This window comes from Anopheles funestus, chromosome X (genome assembly GCF_943734845.2).
Source record: "Anopheles funestus chromosome X, idAnoFuneDA-416_04, whole genome shotgun sequence".
Taxonomy (NCBI): domain Eukaryota; kingdom Metazoa; phylum Arthropoda; class Insecta; order Diptera; family Culicidae; genus Anopheles; species Anopheles funestus.
Genome location: NC_064597.1, coordinates 9,161,946 through 9,180,733, shown reverse-complemented (window position 1 = coordinate 9,180,733; position 18,788 = coordinate 9,161,946). Strand labels below are relative to the sequence as shown.

General features: G+C 45.6%; 1 protein-coding gene across 7 annotated transcripts in view; it reads right to left on the bottom strand.

Moving 5' to 3' along the window:
• LOC125766470 (F-actin-monooxygenase Mical) overlaps positions 1-18,788 on the bottom strand; it is a 61,762-nt gene that overhangs the window by 9,718 nt on the left and 33,256 nt on the right. For 3 of the 7 annotated variants that reach the window (XM_049432493.1, XM_049432474.1, XM_049432485.1), the window contains 8 exons: positions 15,449-15,815; positions 13,901-15,356; positions 13,353-13,798; positions 11,297-11,545; positions 9,652-10,152; positions 8,355-9,033; positions 8,160-8,275; positions 581-7,779 (listed from right to left, as the gene is read on the bottom strand). In XM_049432493.1, the coding sequence (XP_049288450.1) occupies positions 1,258-7,779; positions 8,160-8,275; positions 8,355-9,033; positions 9,652-10,152; positions 11,297-11,545; positions 13,353-13,798; positions 13,901-15,356; positions 15,449-15,793 (10,314 nt within the window). In that variant the 5' untranslated portion in view covers positions 15,794-15,815 and the 3' untranslated portion in view covers positions 581-1,257. Of the gene's footprint in view, positions 1-580; positions 7,780-8,159; positions 8,276-8,354; positions 9,034-9,651; positions 10,153-11,296; positions 11,546-13,352; positions 13,799-13,900; positions 15,357-15,448; positions 15,816-17,447; positions 17,926-18,788 lie in introns of those variants that run through there. The other 4 variants (XM_049432518.1, XM_049432526.1, XM_049432501.1 and 1 more) reach the window with 3 other exon arrangements.

Here is an 18,788-nt window from a genome sequence, read left to right as displayed (position 1 = left end):
CACAATTCCAATTATGAAGGTGTTCGATACGAAATAAGAAGCTCGAAAATGAAACAATCTTTTTTACTTAAAACAAAAATAATGTAATATAAAGCAAACAATACCAATAAGAATAATAAGAATGATGTAAAAAGAAATAAAGCATGAGATAAACAGTAAAAAAATCAGAAGTAAATAACAAAAACAACGATGATAAAAAAAAACGCAAAACTATTAACGAACTGATTAGAAACGCACAGTGGCAAAACAAAGTTAAGTATAAACAGCAGAATGGTCGCATAAATGAAAAAGTAAACTCAACTAGATTGTAACAAAAACAAAAAAAGAAAAGAAAAGAAACACAACTAACATCGTACACACCGAAACAGCAAGGATTACCTCCGAGAGAGTACGTCAGTTTCGCACAGTTCGTTTTGTCACACTTGGCGTGGACGAGACTTGCTTGAGGCTTTCTTATGCACACTTTGCTTCCCCCCAAACGTGCTATCACAGCGAGATGAAACCGTTGCAACAAAATGTGCGGATGTGGTTGCGGATTTGCGTTGGTTTGCGACTTCGTTCTCGTCATTTTTCTGTTTGCTTTTTGCTTTTTGTCTCTCATTCCCATAACCCCGAATAATTAGCCAGATTTGAAACACGATCAAATCGTACCCAGGAACAGTAACAGCAGGTGGACATTGGTAATTGGAATATCAGAGAGCAAATAGGCCGATTTTTCTTCTTTCTTTTTTTTTCTTAAATGGCATAGCCATTGGTGGGCATTGAAAGAGTGGTTGAGCAGGGTGGCGAGTTGGTGAGTTGAATTTTTGTTTTTGGTAAAGTTATCACACAGCATGGATGGTTGGAGCATATGTTTGTGGGGCGAGGGATCACGACGAAACGATTATCGATCGAGTTTAGATGATATGCAAACACACACACGCACACAAACACTCAATCAGACACATAGAAACACACGATCGAACGGTTTGAATGGTTTGACGATGTAACGGTCTCCACATGGTATCGAGTGTGTGTAGGACTAATATGGGAAGCGTTCTAGTAAACGGTTGCGACGGTCAAGACGGTCTATGAGTGAAGCTGAATGGTGCTCTTGCGTGGTCTTTGGACAGCATTTGTCCAGGTTGGTAAGTTGTGAATGGTGAAATGTTTTATCAAAAGTGTCCGGATAAAGTGGAGGACATCAGGAGGTACTTTGGGTGGGAGTTCTGTAACTAGCCGGGACAGTAGAGAATGGTCACTCCATCTGTCAAGGCGTTACGAAATATTGCAGTTGTCACGTGTACGTGATGGATCACCTCCACCACCACCACCACGGCGACGATGGTCATAGGAGTTGGCGCCCGATCGACTACCAACGCCACCAAAGGTCGAGGTCGTTGGATATTCTTTGCGAGCACCGTACTGCAACATTCTTGACGGTTGGGTGATCGCCTTAGTCTGGATGCGACTCATAGCGGCTGCCCCAGAGCTACCGTACGTCGAACCAGTACCGTAAGCCATACTGCTTGAAGTACTGCTTAGTCCAGGTCTTTGATGATGGTAACCGCCTGCTCCACTACTAGCCGTAGGATAATGGTAATCATCATCACTATCATTCTCGATCATTTCCCGAATGTAAGGATTCGGATCGTTTCGCGTCAGCTGTGTCCGTATGAATTTGTTCGTCTTCTCGTGCAGCCGATGGCTACGGTCGACGATATGACGATCCTCTGCATCGTAACGGCGAGAATACTGCGAGCGTGTAATATCACGCGCCGGTGGTTCACGTTCGTATCCGCCTCTGCTGGCAGTGGTCGTGACAGGCACTGCTACACTTGTTGTTGGTACGTGCGACGCTGTTTTCGATCGACCGAGAGGTACCGAAGGTCCTGGATAGTGCATGGGCATCTCATCTGCCGCGTAGTACGGATCCTTGTAGTACTTTGCCGGAGTACGCTGTATCGCAACCGGTACTTCATAACACGCCTGCTCACGTCTATTTGCTTTCGGGATGTATTCATCCGGATCGTACGAACGTGGCAGTGGTTGACCCGGGGGCGATGGAACAGCATGAGCACGGGACGGTTTTGGCACGTACTCCTCCGGATCGTAGTCACGCGGCAGTGTTGGATCGGGATAGTCGTACAGATCAGCACCGCGACGATTGATTCGTGGCACGTACTCATCCGGATCGTAGTCTTTCGGGATCGCCTTCCGACGCAATGGTCGGGCACGGCGAACATCCAAATCTTCGATGCGCTTCTCCAAACTCTTTATATCCGGTTTCGGTTTGGCACCACCTTCGTAATAGGTGACGCCTCTATCGAGTATTGCTTCCCACTTGGAGAAGTCAGTCGTGCGCGGTCTGGGTGATTCACGATCGATATCCACCTTCGGTGGTTCTACTGGCCGTGTATCCTTGCCCCGTGCGGACCGTGGACCAGCGCCCACATCCGTCATAGATTTGTTCTTGCGGAATTTACTGGTCCCGGTTTGCCAGCGTCTCGCGGGGTGATCACGAAGACTTGCCAGCTCCTCATCCGAACCAAGATCGAGATCTATATGACGGAGGCGTGGATCAACCAAATGGCGTGACCGTGAGGATGGTTCCACATCGTATCCAAAGTCACGCAACTCTTCCAGTGATTGTTTCTGCTTCATGGAACCGCGTCGTTGGCCACTCATCGGTACCGCTAGCCGGTCGTACGATTTCGAACGACGCAATTTAGACGAACGTTGCACCGACTGCTGTCTTGTGTCCGGCACGACAAAGAACGTGTCCACGACGGCATCGTTCTGCTTTACAAACACCTGCTCGATTGCAATGTTTTCGATGCTGGCCGATTTACGTGCCCGCCACGGATCAATGCAGATCGAGTTGTCGAATGCACGCACCGGAGAACTGGTGTCGGTACGGTCAAACTTCTTCTGCCGCCGTAGTGGACGCTGAGGCTGTGGTTCAATCACCGTCGTTGTTGAGCTTAGCGGGACTGGTTCTTCGCGGGACGATTTCTCCTCCAGCAGTTGCTTGTATGCTTGGAAATCGTGCCGCTCCTTGCGTGGAGTTGGTTCCTCACGTACCGGAGGCTCATACACAACCGGTGCGGCAAAATCTGCTCCAACCAGCCCGGACGTTATATCCTTTAGGATGTGAGCGTAATCACCCGACATACCCTGCGTTGAAGGCTGAGGCTGAGTATCCTTCTCATCTTCCTGCGACGCACTACCAGCTGTGTGAAGCGTGTACACCTGAATCTCTTGCGGCGGTACTACCAGAGGTACTATTGATGGCACAATAGTATCCACTTTCATCGCTACACTAGCGCCTTGCTTAAGCGTATCTATACATTCAAGAATCTTCAACGCCTTCGGCTCATCGATGGAAGGCTTTTTCGTGGAGCTTATTACATCCGGCATGATAGCAGCGTTGGGTGAACCTGTTGAATGTGCGATGGTAGAACTATCCACCAAATCAGATCGATTTTGCTTCGGTTCTGGATCCTCCTTCTTGCACAGCTCCTCAAACATGTCCAAATCAGTTTGTGACGCATCGGTGGTGTTGAACAGACTCGTAAACACATCCTTCGAAGGTTCCGCCTCAGTACGCTCTTTTTGGGGTGAAGTTGGTTTACCGCTTATACGTGATTGATTCATTTTATCTGTTAGCTGTGAAATAGTTTCGTTCAACTTTGCTTCCGACAGACGGTTCGTGCTGGCATTTACACCACTGTTCTTAGTGACATTGCTTACAGGTTTCGACGCACTTGTCTCCACACGTTTACTGCTTGCTCCATACGTTTTAGATTCCATTTTAACTTGTCCCTGTTTATCCACTCCAGACACAGTGGAGTTCCTGTCTGAATTTTTAGTTTCCCGAAGTACAGCAGTAACGACATTCTTTTTCGGTACATCCTCAGCGTCCGCTAGCAGCTCGTCCAAATCAATATCTGCAGCCGTTGCAGCTTCATCGTCAATTTTTTCCAGCAAATCTTCAAAGTCTTCAATTTCCTGTTTCTTACTAGGCACTCTATCACGACTTAGAATTCCGCGATGCTTATCAATATCCGAAGGCACGTTTGGCATAACAAATGTTGGCTTTTTAGCACTATTTGAAGCAGCGCTGGATGGCACTAAGGATGGCAACACGCTCGGTGCCTTCGCATACTGTTCCTTAATCTGCGTTGAACGCTCAAGACGGATTTGCATTTTTTCTTCACTGCCTTGTCGTTTTTCCGAAACGGCGGGCTTCACCGTGTTTGCCGTACGGATCACTTCCATCTTGTAGTCGGTGTTTTCAGTCGGTTTCGTTTGGAGCTTCGGTTCGGCTGAAGGACCACACACAATGTTCGCATTTGCACGCTGAAGCTTTTGGAGCTCTTTGTGGAAGGAAGATTTCTGACGTTGCTTCGGTATCGGTACATCCGTATCGAGAGCAATACCCGGCATCAGTTCCATCATAAGCTGATTGATACCTTCCCGATAATGCGGGTCAATGCGTTCGTCCAATTCCAGCGTGGTTGTAACGCTGGCGACCGGTTGTGCAGCGATAAGTGAGTTACGCACATCGGAGAGCGTTTTGGGCGTTGCCGCGGAAGCAACGTCTTGCTCTACAGGAGGCTTCACGACCTCCGGTGCTTGTGCGATTTCTTGGTTAGCAAAAATAGCTTCATGCTTTTTACGCAGCTCTTCAAAGCATTGTTCATCGGATGAGAGTGTACGGGAACGGGTATGTGGCGTCGGACCAGTTTTCGGTAGCACATCTTTGCAATCAGTAGCATTTTTGTTGGACACATTTTCCACAGATTTGTGCAATTCTCGTGTCTCTTGCGGTAAAGGTGTGGTATGTTCGGGTTGTGGGTTTGTTGCTTTGTTTAAATCCTTATCCTCTGTCTTCTGATGCTTCACATCGGGAGTAGAGAGTTGGTCGGGAATTCTGCTAGTTACAGTCTTATTTGCCTTTCTGTCTACCGCCGGCTGTTGTTTTCGCTTTGCAATTGGTGTGGCAAAACCATTGCAAAGGGCGTTGGATGTATCTAATTTCTCTTCCTGTTTCTTCACTGTTGGCGTACGGTGCAGCTCCAGCATGGAGATAGATTTCTGAGACAACGGATCTTTGGATACGGGCGCGAAGGCTGATTTAGCAACAGGTGGTGTTGGTTCACTCTTCTTCGCAATCGAACTGGATGCGATACTTTTATGTGATGGTTCATGCTTACTCTCATTCTGTAGCTGTTTCGTCTGCATCGAGACGGGAAGTTTCGTAACAGCTCCCTTCAACGGATCGGTGCTTAGTGTACTATCACGCTGTTTGATGTTCGGTTCCGATGGTACTACTGGTGCTGGTGCCGATTGTTTCAACGAAATCTGCACACTAGAAATAGCTTTCCTCGAAACTGCTGGCGTTCCACCCGACGGTGGAGTGGCTTGATTCGCTGCCAAGCTCACCTGGCTGCCAGCCTTCGCCTTTGCTGCTGGTGTTACTTCCACTGGACCATTCATCGATTTCGCTTCCAGCGTCGTCGTTGCTGTCGGTTTCGCCGCTGCGATCGCCGGCTGGTTGTTGTTCTCCTTCCTCGTTGTCTTCGCTGGCGGTATCGGCGTCGCTTTCGCATCTTTCGCTTGCCGGTTGTGTGGTGCTTTCGTCGTCTGCTGCTGCTGTTGCTGGGGGGCCTGAAAGGGCTGCAAAGTAAGTTCAACACTGTCGCCGTTTTGGGAGGACGCGCAAAAGGAACCGGTCGCCGGTGGCGACTTGCTCGACCTTTGACGCGTATCTCCCTCAGGCTCTTCCAAAACTTTACCTAACTGCGTTGGTGCAATGTTACTACCGGATGCTTCCACCGTCTCCACCGATGGCGTGAGATTGGTAAGATCAATCAGCGAAGATGAGCGTGTATCCAGCTTGGACAGGCTGGCCAGATAAATTTCCTCGAGCGTTTCTTGCATCTTTACCGGCATCGTGATCTTGAACGGTGGCCTTTTAATGGTCATTTTAGGCACAGCTTGTCCCGTACCGGAGGTGGGCTTAACTTCCGTCGAAGCGCTAGCTCCATTTTGTTTCTTGGTTTTCTTCGGCGATTCTTTACGTGTTACATTGGTTGTTGTTTTATTCTTTCTCGTCTCTTTGGGACTTGATTTGTTCGATCGCGACTCTTCTACGATTGCATCAAATGTGTCAACCAACTCATCGTTTACATCCTGCAGGAGATCCTCAAACAATTGTTCGTCCGGATCGATACATGACGACTTCTTGGGACTTGTGGATAAAGCGCTAACCTTTTTCTTTGTTTCCAGTTTTGGTGATCCAGAAGGTTTCGGCGTTGCTTTCGGTTGCGGTGCCTTCGGTTGCAAGGCGAGAACATTTTTTTTCGGCTCTGCCGCCTGTATCGTGACTTCGGTTTTGGATTTTCTAATCGGCTGAAAAGCGAGAATGTTTTTCTTGGGTGGCAACGGTACAACGGGCGGTTTAGGTACCAGGGTGGCGGTGGTACTCGTTTTGCGTATCGGGGAAGGTGATTCGATGCTGCTTTTGCGTGAAATTACCGGTGACACTACCGACGAAGGTGGTGTTGAAGATGCATTTGACTTGCCGTTACCACCGGCTGGTCCAAAGTACTTCAGGAGGTCGACTTCGCTCGGTTTTTTGCGACCGAGTGCGGGTGAACCTTCCACACTCGATACGGACGAGGGTGTACCGGTGGTGCTAGTCTTCGCACCCGAGCTGCCCGGGAAATAGCGTGCCAAACTGTTCGCTTGCAGTGCCGTTACGTCCTTGTTCGGCAGTTGTTTGGGCTTTTTCGTTGCCTGCGCTTTTTGATTTTCGGCGAAAAACTTCGCCACATCCGCTTCGCTTTTAACGCCAACCACCTTGGGTCCACCGTCGACCGCGGACCGAATCGATTGCATGTTACTTTTGAACTTTTTCGCCTCTTGCTTTTTGGAGCGTTTTTCCGCCTCTAGCTGTTCTTGCTTTATCTGGCGCAGGAACTCATCGGCATCGTCACGAGTGTCCTTGGTCGGTGTTGCACGGTGCCGACTCGAACGGCTCGCGGTGCTGAGAACGGAACCGGACCGTTGGCTGTGCGGTGAGGAAGATAGCTGACTGGTAGAGTCCTGTACCAGCCGTTCAAACTCACGCTCACTGTTGCGTGAGGGCGAGGCATCGGCTTTCGTATGTTTGCGATGTTTTTTGAGCGATGGCGTCGGTGATGGTGGTATGGTTTTTGGATTCTTACCCGTTGTGCCTGGAGTCGTTGGTATGATCTTCTCAGCCTTTAGCGATGGTTTTGGAGACGGTGGAATAGCATCGTGATAGTGACCTGTACCGGTGTTTGTAGTGGTGGATGGTGTAGATCCGGCCTGTACAGTACATTCCGGTGTCGATTGAATTGATACAGGCAATGAAAGTGATGACGAACGTGATACAAGCGAAGACACTTTTTGTGGAGGTGGGGATGGTGTGCTTGCTGGTGGTGAGTTCTGTGATTTCGGTTTGATGAGTGTAGATAAGCTGTTCATGAGCCCACCGAAGAAGGAGGTACTTTTGACTTTGCCCGCATCACCACCACCACCGGTTGTTGCTGACTCCGTTGCGGCTAATTTCGATTCGCCATGGTCGGGAGAGGAACTTTGCGCGTGCAGCCACTGTTCACGCACGCTCAGCTTCTTCAGCATGCGCTCCTTAATGGCACGATCCTCGGCAGTCTCTTCCGGCGCACGGTGCGCCGTGGAAGCAGATGCCACAACCACGCCTGACGGTTCACTGATATTACTCTCGCTTACTTTCTGTACGGTGGCGACCTGTTAAGAATTGTGATTCAGGTATGGTAATGTGGTGCATGTGCAACATGGCCACAACAAAATTGGGCACGATGCGGTGAAATTAAAATGGAAAGTATGTGTGTGTGTTTTTTTTTTCGTTCACGGCATACAGTGTGGATAAAGAAAAACGAAAAGAAAAACCATTGTAATATCACGTCTATCATCCGTCTATCACCTACAAGCTGAGCTGAGCTATCCCATTCCCAACAGGGAATCAATACCACCGAGAGTTGCACCAAAAGAAAGAAAGAGACAAAAACAAAAACGAAGGTCCTGCCTTGTTGTGCTAGGAAAGGGGGAAAAAGTAAAACAACGGGAACTCCGGCCAACGGTTGAGAATTGGAACGAATCGGTCTTACCTCGGTTTCGGTGTCGGTTGGCAGTGTCGGCGGTGGCATCAGTTTCACCTCCTGTCGGCGCATCTCACGCGCACGTGCCAACTCTTCGCCCTCCGTTTGTGAATCAGCATCATCATCTGCAAGAGGAATGCAAGAGAGATTGGGGTTATTATAGCACTCCAAAAAAGTACATTTTGTTTTTATAGCAAATCCTACCTTCGCTTGAGTAGCTGTAGAAATCGGCATCGCTATCGACCATGTTTGAGAACCGTTTGTCGCTGATCCACTCCGATGCAAGCTGCAGCGTTTGTGCACCGAGAGGCGAACCGGCCGTCTCTTCATAATCCGACTCACTGTCCGTGTCCGATTCATCCGAGCTGGACAGTTCCGCCTCGGAGAGTTCCGACTCGGTACCAAAGTTACGGTCGGTCCACTCATTCTCATCGATCACCTCCATGTTCGGTTCACCGTCCGAATCATCGTTGTCGGGCGTTCGGTTCCGGGCGAGATAGTCCACCGTCGACGAACCTTGCTCGGGAGTGGCGGCAATCGTACCGATTGTACCGACCCGTACACCCGCATCGCTCGCATCGTATACGCGCCCAATGATAGGGCCCGAAACGCGTGACTTGGCCTGCGATTTGCGCGATGCTGGTTTGAGCGTTTTCGCCGGCAGCTTGAAATGCTGCGTACAGTAGAACCGGCCCTCGGGATCGTCCCGATCAAACGCGTACGAGCCCAGGCGCAAAATCGTGTGGCAGTGATGACACTTCAGACAGGAACGGTGCAGCGTTAAGCCTTCTGCCGATATTTTCTCCATCAAGTAGACACGCTGCTTGCAGAAATGACACTTTTCCGCTACACCACTTGCAGTCAGGACCAGTGCCTTTTGGTTCTGTAAATATCAGGATAGGTGTTTAGAGAATATATCTTGGTCCAGTTCCATTTGTAGGATATTGTACACAAACGAACAACCTTATAACCCTTTAAAACTACACAGTCTAGACATAGAAACAATTCTACAGTAATACGCGAATTGAATAACGCGATTTCTAATGGCTTGAGGTTGAAAAAAAATATCGCAGGTGAGAAGTAGTAATAGTACTCAAGGTACTTAAATTGAAGATTTATTCTTATTCACGAGATGCTCAGTAATGAAAGCACTTAGAAAATCATTGAAGAATATCGAAATTTTGGTACAATTTTGAGTTCTTGCTTTTTTTTATAAATCCTTGAAGATTTTTGAATCCTTGGAGATCTGATTCCTGGTAAGAGATCTTTCCGGTATTACCAAACGGTTTTTCTTATAATATTTGGTTTGTTTGGCACGTCGAACATCCAATATTATTTCCGCCTGTTATTTAGACCATCACCAAATTTAGCCCCATGTACCTCTTTATTTCCCAAAACAGATTCCCGGGATATGCCCCAACCCTACAATAATGATGTAACACTTTTATTTAAAAAAAAACCGTTGAAGTGTAATGCGTTATAATTGTATGTATATACTTACCGATTTTTGAGCCTGCTGTGCCGATTGTTGCTCTTGCTGCTTCTGCTGTTTCGCCTGTTTCGATGTTTGCAGCTGTCCAGCAATGAGTGCGACCTTATTTTTGCCCCGCTCACCTAGATCGAGATTGTGGCCCTCCTTCAACTGTTTGTCGATTGCCTTCAGCGAACTGTCGATCTCCTTATACTTTTCGTCGTCCTGCGGCTGCATCAGCCGATTCTGCCGAGCGAGAAATTGTTCCCGGTTCCAGTTCGGTACCCGTTCGCGGCTTTTCCCTATGTCGGTCGTCTTCTTTGACTGTTCGATCTTGCGCTCAATTTCTTTCACGTTCCAGTCGCTGCTATCGATCTTGCCGATAGCGCGCAGCAAATCTTTCGGTTTCTTTTCCACCACCGGCAACGCTTTGCCGTCGATCCGTTGCTCCATCGACCGGACCCGGTCACTGAACTGATCGCCATCGGTTAAACCACGCGGATATGCTGCTGCTAGACCCCGATCACGATCCTACCGGTAGTGAAAGCACATCGAAATTAGTATTTCGTCAAAATTTGATTTAGTTAGTTCGGTGTGAAACCGAGGCTGGAAGCCTTTGTACTGTACTGGAAATGTTGATGTTCTGAAGTTTCAATGTGGATGGTATTGCGTTGCATACAAGTTTTACATAATATCGCGTCTATTAACATATGTGCATCAACTAGTGTATGGGGGACGGGTGTGTTCGTGTGGTTTTGTGTAGGGGTGTGCGAATTAAGTACACATCATATTTTCGCTACATTACCAGAAGCACCATTAATGTTCATGTTTTTTTTTCTATTTGCCACCACATATACTTAGCGAATATACTTAGCAACCGTCAACAAATGGGATGGGACTGTAGACATACATAGCATGCAAGGAAATGATAAAGGATATCTAAAAACATAAAGAAAAGTTTTAGCATTCTTCCGGTTATTATTATTGTAGATGAAAAAGCATGCGTTTCTTCATATATTTTTTTTATTAGGGAGGTGTTTAGTGACAGATAACGCTGGAAAGAAGGTAGAACAATATTAGTGTATGTAAGGAAAAGAATCATTTTGCACTAATAACTTATCGGTACAGTTTATTTAGACATTGAGAGCAAATAATTGCGGTCCTATTGTAGATTTTGCTCCATAAAGCGTTATTAAAATGCTTTTCAAATACGACGAGTTTCTTTGTTTTTAAATTCTTAACATTTGACATCAATTTTCCAATTCAGAGATCTTCAATTCCACATCAGAGATCTTAACAATCGGCAACAGCAAAACGACACAGAGCATGTTGTTAGAAGAAACACAAACAGATCACAAAAAAAAACAGTAGAAAACATCACACACAAAACAAAACGTTCAGAGGATTGTGTTTGTTTTGCAAGAAAACACGCTGTTCAGCTGGTAATATTCACGGGATGCAACGCAGATTAGGTGGACACAAACTAATTAAGATCAGCAGAAGGTACACTAACACGGCAGCCATTTTATTTGTGTGTTCCGAGAGCGCAGCATTGTTAGACAATGGTTTTGCGGAAGCCTTCCAAAAATCATTCCAAAATAAAAAAAAACGGAAGGTTAACAACCACGTGTAAAGGAAACACGTCAAACAGCATCCGAAGAAAATGGGGGCTTACGGGATAGCGCAGCTTCAGCTCGAGCTCCCGTACACGATCGTTAAATTCTGGCGCCGACTGACGATACATGTAGAGCGAATAATCTTCGAACGCACCGGCATTATCGCTTTCGCGTAGGAACGTGTTAGCCTGCAGCATGTGGATACTCTTATAGAAGTTGTGCGTTTGCTGGGCACGCTGCTCCCGGCGCTTCGACTGGCGATCGAGCCGATTCGCCTCTATCTCCTGCAGCCGGCGTGTCCGCTCCTCCTGTAGTGTGGTTTTGAGATAGGAAAGAAGAAGAAGAAAAAACGGGAAGAAAAATAAGGACGGCCAAAGCGAGGCGATGACCAAGATGAATGGATATTGCAAAACTGCGAACGCGAAACAGGACACACCATACTGGAATTTATTTGTTTTTGATGATACGATATTTGGAAGAAGATTTCATATTGCCCTGCCAACAACTCAGCAAGGTTTAGGCGGATACAAGGATACGATTGCGCGTTGAAGAGTACCGAACCGAAATAGTACGAAATCACAGATTTTGTTTCACGGTTTACTACATTACATTACTAAACACTATACAGCTGTATCTAATACATAATACGAGACAAATGTATGTGAGAGCGTATTAATTGTTTGTGAGTGAGTGAGTAAGACAGAATGGTGGTAGTGTGATGTGCAATAGTGAACGTTACAACTGAATACGGTGAAGATACGGTATACCGAATAATGGACACGGAAGAATAACATTAGTAGGCTTTATGGATGATTTGAGCGAATATGAAAGTTTATTAAATTATGGTGGTTTGACTATTGCATTGTTTTATATTACGAATTTGGTTTCCATTTTCTATTTTATACTGTAACTATACACAATTTATTACATGCAATGATGTTCGAAATCGAAACAAAAGAATGAGGCAAAAATAGTACAAAAATAAAAGAAGAAAAAAAACATTACACGAAACCGAAACAACCGCTATATAAGTAGAAGCTTAACAATGGAAATAAAATATAAAAAAAAAACCAAGCGACAACAGTTATGATACAACCCGGTGTGACGCAACACAGCACGCTACACAACAAATTAAATTAAATAATTTCGGTTTTTGTGTGTTTTTTTTTAAATCTGATGTACGGAACGAATGAGGTATCCATTTTTTGGCGATTGGAAACAACGGACACGACGATTGTGACAAATAAACATGCAAAAAAAAAGATGTGTTAATCGATCACGGAATGATATACATTTGTTATGCGCTACTGTACAAGCGGGGGTAACTAAAATCGTTTTGTTGTTGTAACTTAACTACTATAAAATAATGCTCTTCAAAGCAATACGCATCATATAATAATAAAATGTTATGAAATTATGGATGAAAAACAATATGTAACATTTAAACATACATTATGTGCAATATTCTATAATAATCAACGACTAATCAACGCATTCATCGTCCAGTAAAGGAAAATTGATATAAAAAAAAACAGAAAAGAAACAAATAATTAAGTACCAAATAAAAGAAGAAAAAACATATAAATATGCATAAACGTAGCTCACAAGTGTCTATCAACATTTATAAATATAATTTTTGCTATTTTAAAATTACAAAAATTAAGTAAAATTTTTGTTCAGAAAAGATAACAGCAAAACGAGAAAACAAAAATGCATAATTACAAATAAATGAGCAAATAATAATAAATTTATACACAAAATAAAATACATTGTTAGTAAAAAAAGAAAATGTTTCATTGAGAAATACTATTTTCGGTCGGCACGAATAATTCGCACGACTTATGGACGATGATGCAGTTGATAGTGAATGAGGCGCAATGTGATCATATTATCCTTCTAACTACTTTACGCCCGGTAACGAACGTTTCTTTTTTTAACGCCAATCGATACCAGTCTGGTTGCCGTCACAGTATTATCGAAGCCGTTCGAACGTTGTGGCTAGGATTGGTGCTGCAGGAACCGACTGTACCCGATCAGGCGCGTGAACGGTGGCGTGAATGCAAGGTAACTAAGACAGATGGAGATGAGAAATATCCGCACGCTATCGATACTTACGATATTGCCGGACTTCTCGTTGCTGCGACGTTTGCGCATACGCCGCATCGTATCGTTCTGTGGCGACGCGACATGGCCACGCTTGTAGCGTTCCTCCTCGGCATTCGGATGGTAGTAATTTTTCGCATTGCCACGCGTACCGAACGCTGCGGACGAGGTTGCAACCGGGACGGTATCTTTCGGACCGTGATCACCAGCCGGTGGACGTACGCCGCTAGCGATCGCTGCCATGCGCTGTACCGCTGCCATCCGTCCCAGCTTTGCCCACGCATCGGCATTGGATTCCTGCTTCTGCTTAAACTCGGCGTAATCCAGCTTGATGTGCTTGACGTGCGGTATCTCGCCACGGAACACGTCACATATCTGTTCGAGATAGTTTAGCCACACCTTTGCATCGACGCCCGCCAATGTGACTGATTCCTGACCAGACATTACGCGTGGTATGCCTACAAAGATTCACCCAAAAATAAAAAAATTTGGAAGGAAATTATAAAGCATTATTTGGATTTATATTTCCCATGCGATACACTCGACGGTTGCTAACTTACCCAACTGATTTTCGAAAATATTAAACGCATGTTCATTGCACACATCGGCACTGAAGTCGGTCAACTCCTCCAAATTAACCAAATCAGGCCGGTAGCGATGGATGAGCGTACATAGCACCTTTCCGTTAGTGAAACATTCGGCCGGTTCGTTCAGCTCCTGCACAAACCCGCTGTCCTTCAGCTGTGACTTGAGCCAACGCAACAGCGTCGCACCGAGCGGTACAACGTCCACCGTGCGTCGCTTGCGCTTGACTGGCAGTTCGGTTGCGGGCGTCACGCTGGATGCGATAGCGTTGCTATCGAAGAACGTCTGCTCCAGCAGCGTTAGATCGTCCGTGTCGAGCAGATGCTTCACCTGGGCAATCTGTACCGATGACTTGTTGAGGTTTTGGTAGCGCGTCGACGGATCCAGCGTGTACGTACCGAACGTGCGGTTCAGATTTTCGGGCGTCGTTTGTCCGAGCAGGCGGTACACCGATTCACGCTGGGCGATCGTCGCCAGCAGACTGTTTTTCTGGTTCGCAAACAGCTTGATCGCGTAAGCCGCATCCATGCTGGAAAGGAACCCACGTGCACATCCCGATCCGGTCGGCCAGAACGGTTCGAGCAAACTGTCCCCTACGAGACAGGACAGTAGCCGATAGTTTTTGCGCACCGTCACCTTGCACGAGTTGTGGGCGGCAAAGATGGAGGTAAAGTCAAACACCGCCACATCCGGCGTACCGTAATGGTTGACGGCAAACTCGAGGTTTGGCATCTGATACTTGGTGGCAAAGTTGGCCGCATCACGCGCATACTCGTACAGCTTCGGTTTGTCCACGTTGGACGGTGCGAGCAGCTCGGCCGGATCGCTGAGATCCTTTATAATGACACCCCGGTGCAGCAGGCTGTGCTTTTTAGCCGTCATCACAAAGTAATGCGTATCGTCCTTATAGTAGACGATGTTTTCCAAATCGCATCCCGTTTTTTCGTACAGCGCTTTGAAGAACGGCTGATCGAAGATGAACGCTACACCGCTTATTTCCTCCACCATCGCTTCCGCCTCCGTGCGCTTGTTGATGAAGTTGGCCGTGATTGCGATCGCCAGCTTGCCGCGAAACTCTTTGCGCTGGAAACCCTCGAGCGTGTTGCGCTTCCCGTCGGCACCGATCAGCACATCGAACTCGTAGTGCGACACGGCATGATCCTCCGGTGAGACGGATGCGCGCCAACCGTACCCATCGCCCGGTTCGATCTCCTTCACGAACGATACACCTTCGTGCATTTCGACACCGAGCAGCAGTGCGACCTTTAGCAGTATACACTGCAGCTGCCGTATCGAGATGTGATCGATCGAGCCGGCACAAAATTTGCCGTAAAACTTTTTCGCACCGAGCGCTTTCAGATCGTGTATGATGAACGGCCACAGATGCAGCACATTGTTGCGGCTTATTCTGTCACGCTTTTCCACCACAACCTAAAACGGAACCAAAAAAAACCAACATTGTAACGTATATAAGGAGAAGGGTTTATCTCGCATGCTGCATGCATAACGATATTGGTTCTTACCACTTTGGCACCGAGAAGCTGAGCGTCAATCGCCGTACGCAAACCGCACGGGCCTGCACCGACGATCAGCACACGTGTGTTACTGGCCGCCTTGCCCTTGCTGTACACGTTCTGGGCGGCCCGGGCATCGAACTTCTTGAACAGTGCCTGCGCACGCCAGTCCCGTATCGTCGCCTTCAGCTTCGGGTAGAACTCGTTCAACGGACCCGGCCGGAGACCGATCGTGTCCAGCATGTTCCAGTATAGGCCCCGGATCTGTTTCATTGTGGTTGCGGCACAGAAATGTAGAAACATTTCTGTCGCCATTGCGGCCCGCTCATGGTCAACGATGAACTCCTCACTCATCGTGTCTGTGATGGATTAAATTCTGCAATGGAAGTAGATATATTGGGAAACATGTTGAAGTTTGAAGTATTTTATTGGAGAATTTATAGTAAAAGTGTGATGTACAAAAGGATGACGTCCTTGAAAGTGGAAAACTCTCTCAAAGTTTCAAGAATTCTAGATCATTGCAGATGACATCGACGACACTAGGTCGCAAAGAACTTTTACGGCGAAGAATTGATTTGCCTGATGTGTACTTTCACTTTTGTGTACTTTTGAAGTGTACTTACTAGTTTGGAATATTTTATTGGAGAATTTATAGTAAAAAACTGTTTTGTGGAAAAAGATGACGTCCTTGAAAGTGGACAACTCTCTCAAAGTTTCAAGAATTCTAGATCATTGCAGATGACATCGACGATACTAGGTTGTAAAGAATTTTTATGGCGAAGAATTGATTTGTCTGATGTGTACTTTCACTTCTGTGTACTTTTGAAGTGTACTTACTAGTTTGGAAAATTTTATTGGAGAATTTATAGTATAAACTGTGATGTACAAAAAGATGATGTCCTTGAAAGTGGACAACTCTCTCAAAGTTTCAAGAATTCTAGATCAACGCAGATGACATCGACGACACTAGGTGGCAAAGAACTTATATGGCGAAGAATTGATTTGCCTGATGTGTACTTTCACTTTTGTGTACCTTTGAAGTGTACTTACTAGTTTGGAAAATTTTATTGGAGAATTTATAGTATGAATTGTGATGTACAAAAAGTTGATGTCCTTGAAAGTGGACAACTCTCTCAAAGTTTCAAGAATTCTAGACCAATGCAGATGACATCGACGACACTAGGTGGCAAAGAACTTATATGGCGAAGAATTGATTTGCCTGATGTGTACTTTCACTTTTGTGTACTTTTGAAGTGTACTTACTAGTTTGGAAAATTTTATTGGAGAATTTATAGTATAAATTGTGATGTACAAAAGGAGGACGTCCTTGGAAGTGGACAACTCTCTCAAAGTTTCAAGAATTCTAGACCACCGACGACGATGACTAGGTCGTAAAGAACTTTTATGGCGAAGAATTGATTTGTCTGATGTGTACTTTCATCCAGGAAGAAGCAATGCTCGCGGCTACGCGCATGATTCACGCACCACACAAGGGCGCTAGGAAATAATGGGACGCGCGTTATCTTCACATTGAACGCCTCTCCAACCAATCGCGGGTCGATCGATGCCATGTGCAGGAGGTATGCCACCCTAACCATATACGCCATATGTGGCCTCTGGCTAAGGTTATGGATTTAGATAGCGCACGTTGTATTGCAACTGATATCACTGTCACTGCTGACATTGGGCAAACGAGCGAGGGAAGTGATGATGGCAGTTTAGATCAATCGTTAGACCATTTTTTATTATTATTTCGAAGAGTTTCATTAAGACGCAATAATGATTATGTCGCAGACTGTAGCTGAGACTGTAGCGACTAAGGTCCTTCGGTCGGTGAACTGAGCGTGACTTGAGGCGGGCTGTCACACACGGCGGCCCAACGCTACCAAACAACGCTGAAACACCTTTTACGCGGTTCAACAAACGACCTTACACTACTGCTCTGCATCACTTCATCATAACGAGGTTGCTATAAAATTTTGCCACACCACTCAATTATTATACGAACCGTCTCACCAGAAGGATGAGCAGGCCGGTCACGTGCATAAAGATGTTTCGCTTCTTTTGATTTGTTAGCGAGAGATTTGGGGGCCAATATTTCGCAGTACGGTTAACAATCGAAGCAACTGAGGAAACCGGAGATTACATTACTAAACACTGATTTTAAGGTGAGTGAGCGCAACAGCTCTTCAGCATGGATGGTAAACTTGGACTAACACCTGCTAAGTGTGCGGCTTAGCTGAACTATGCTCACCGACACAGTGTGTGACCAAATGTGATGTCATCGACGTTCACCACCAAAAAGTTTATATCTACAGAAAAATGTTCGGTTGTGAAAACGTTTTTGTGAGTCACGGGCAGGAAAAATAACTTTTATTTTTTGTTGGTAGTTAATATTTTGTGTTTCTTTTGGCACATGGTTCAACTAAACGGCGTGTCGGCAATATGACGGTTTAGTCATGCATTAGAAGGTACAAAAATACGCGTGTAATTTTTGATTCATTTAAATAGGAAAAAAATATTGAAGAGTTTTTTTTACATTAAATATTTTGTGTTGATTTTTAGTTAACAATTTTTTAATTCATAAATTTTAGGTGTATAGTGAAAATAAAACTTTAAATATATTCTTTGAATGCTTGATTTTTAATGTAAATAAAAGCTTCTACACGAAAACATTATATTATATTAATTAATCAATTATTATTACATTAATTAGTTAATCTTTCAATCAATAAGAAATTTAAATTTTGATTTTACTTAATGACTAAAGTATTTTTAAACGCTAATTAATAATAACACGATGTTTAAATTAAATACAAACATGATTAAATTTTATTACTATTACTCTTGTAGGTTTGCTGATTGAGATTCGATCCAAGGACTTCGGTACATTGGACCAAGCGGCGTGGCACAAGGCCGCGGAACTCTCCGGTTCTTTGTTGTGTTAAAGTGACACAAAAGTAACGAGCCGTTAACCTATCTTTATCGAAGATTCTAGCGATGCGTTTCGTATTTCTTTTTATTGTTTTTTATAATAATGTTCCTACACAAGGCTGACACCTCTGAAGAAGATCTTGACTCTGTCCGTGCAGTGACAGTGACAACATAAAAAACCGTGCAAGCCGCCGCCGAAGCGGTGAATCATCTGTTGCACTTTATTTAGAGACAGCAAACAGATCAACAACCCCGCCTAGTTAAACCTCACTCGACCGTGGCATTCTGTCCGTTAGCGGGTCTGGTCAAACGGTACACTGCGTCACTGCCAACGTGTTTAGCTCCAGAGCGCTTGCCGGGTTCGGTTTCGCATATTACACCCGCAGCAGCAGCACCGAACACTGAAAGCGGCAAG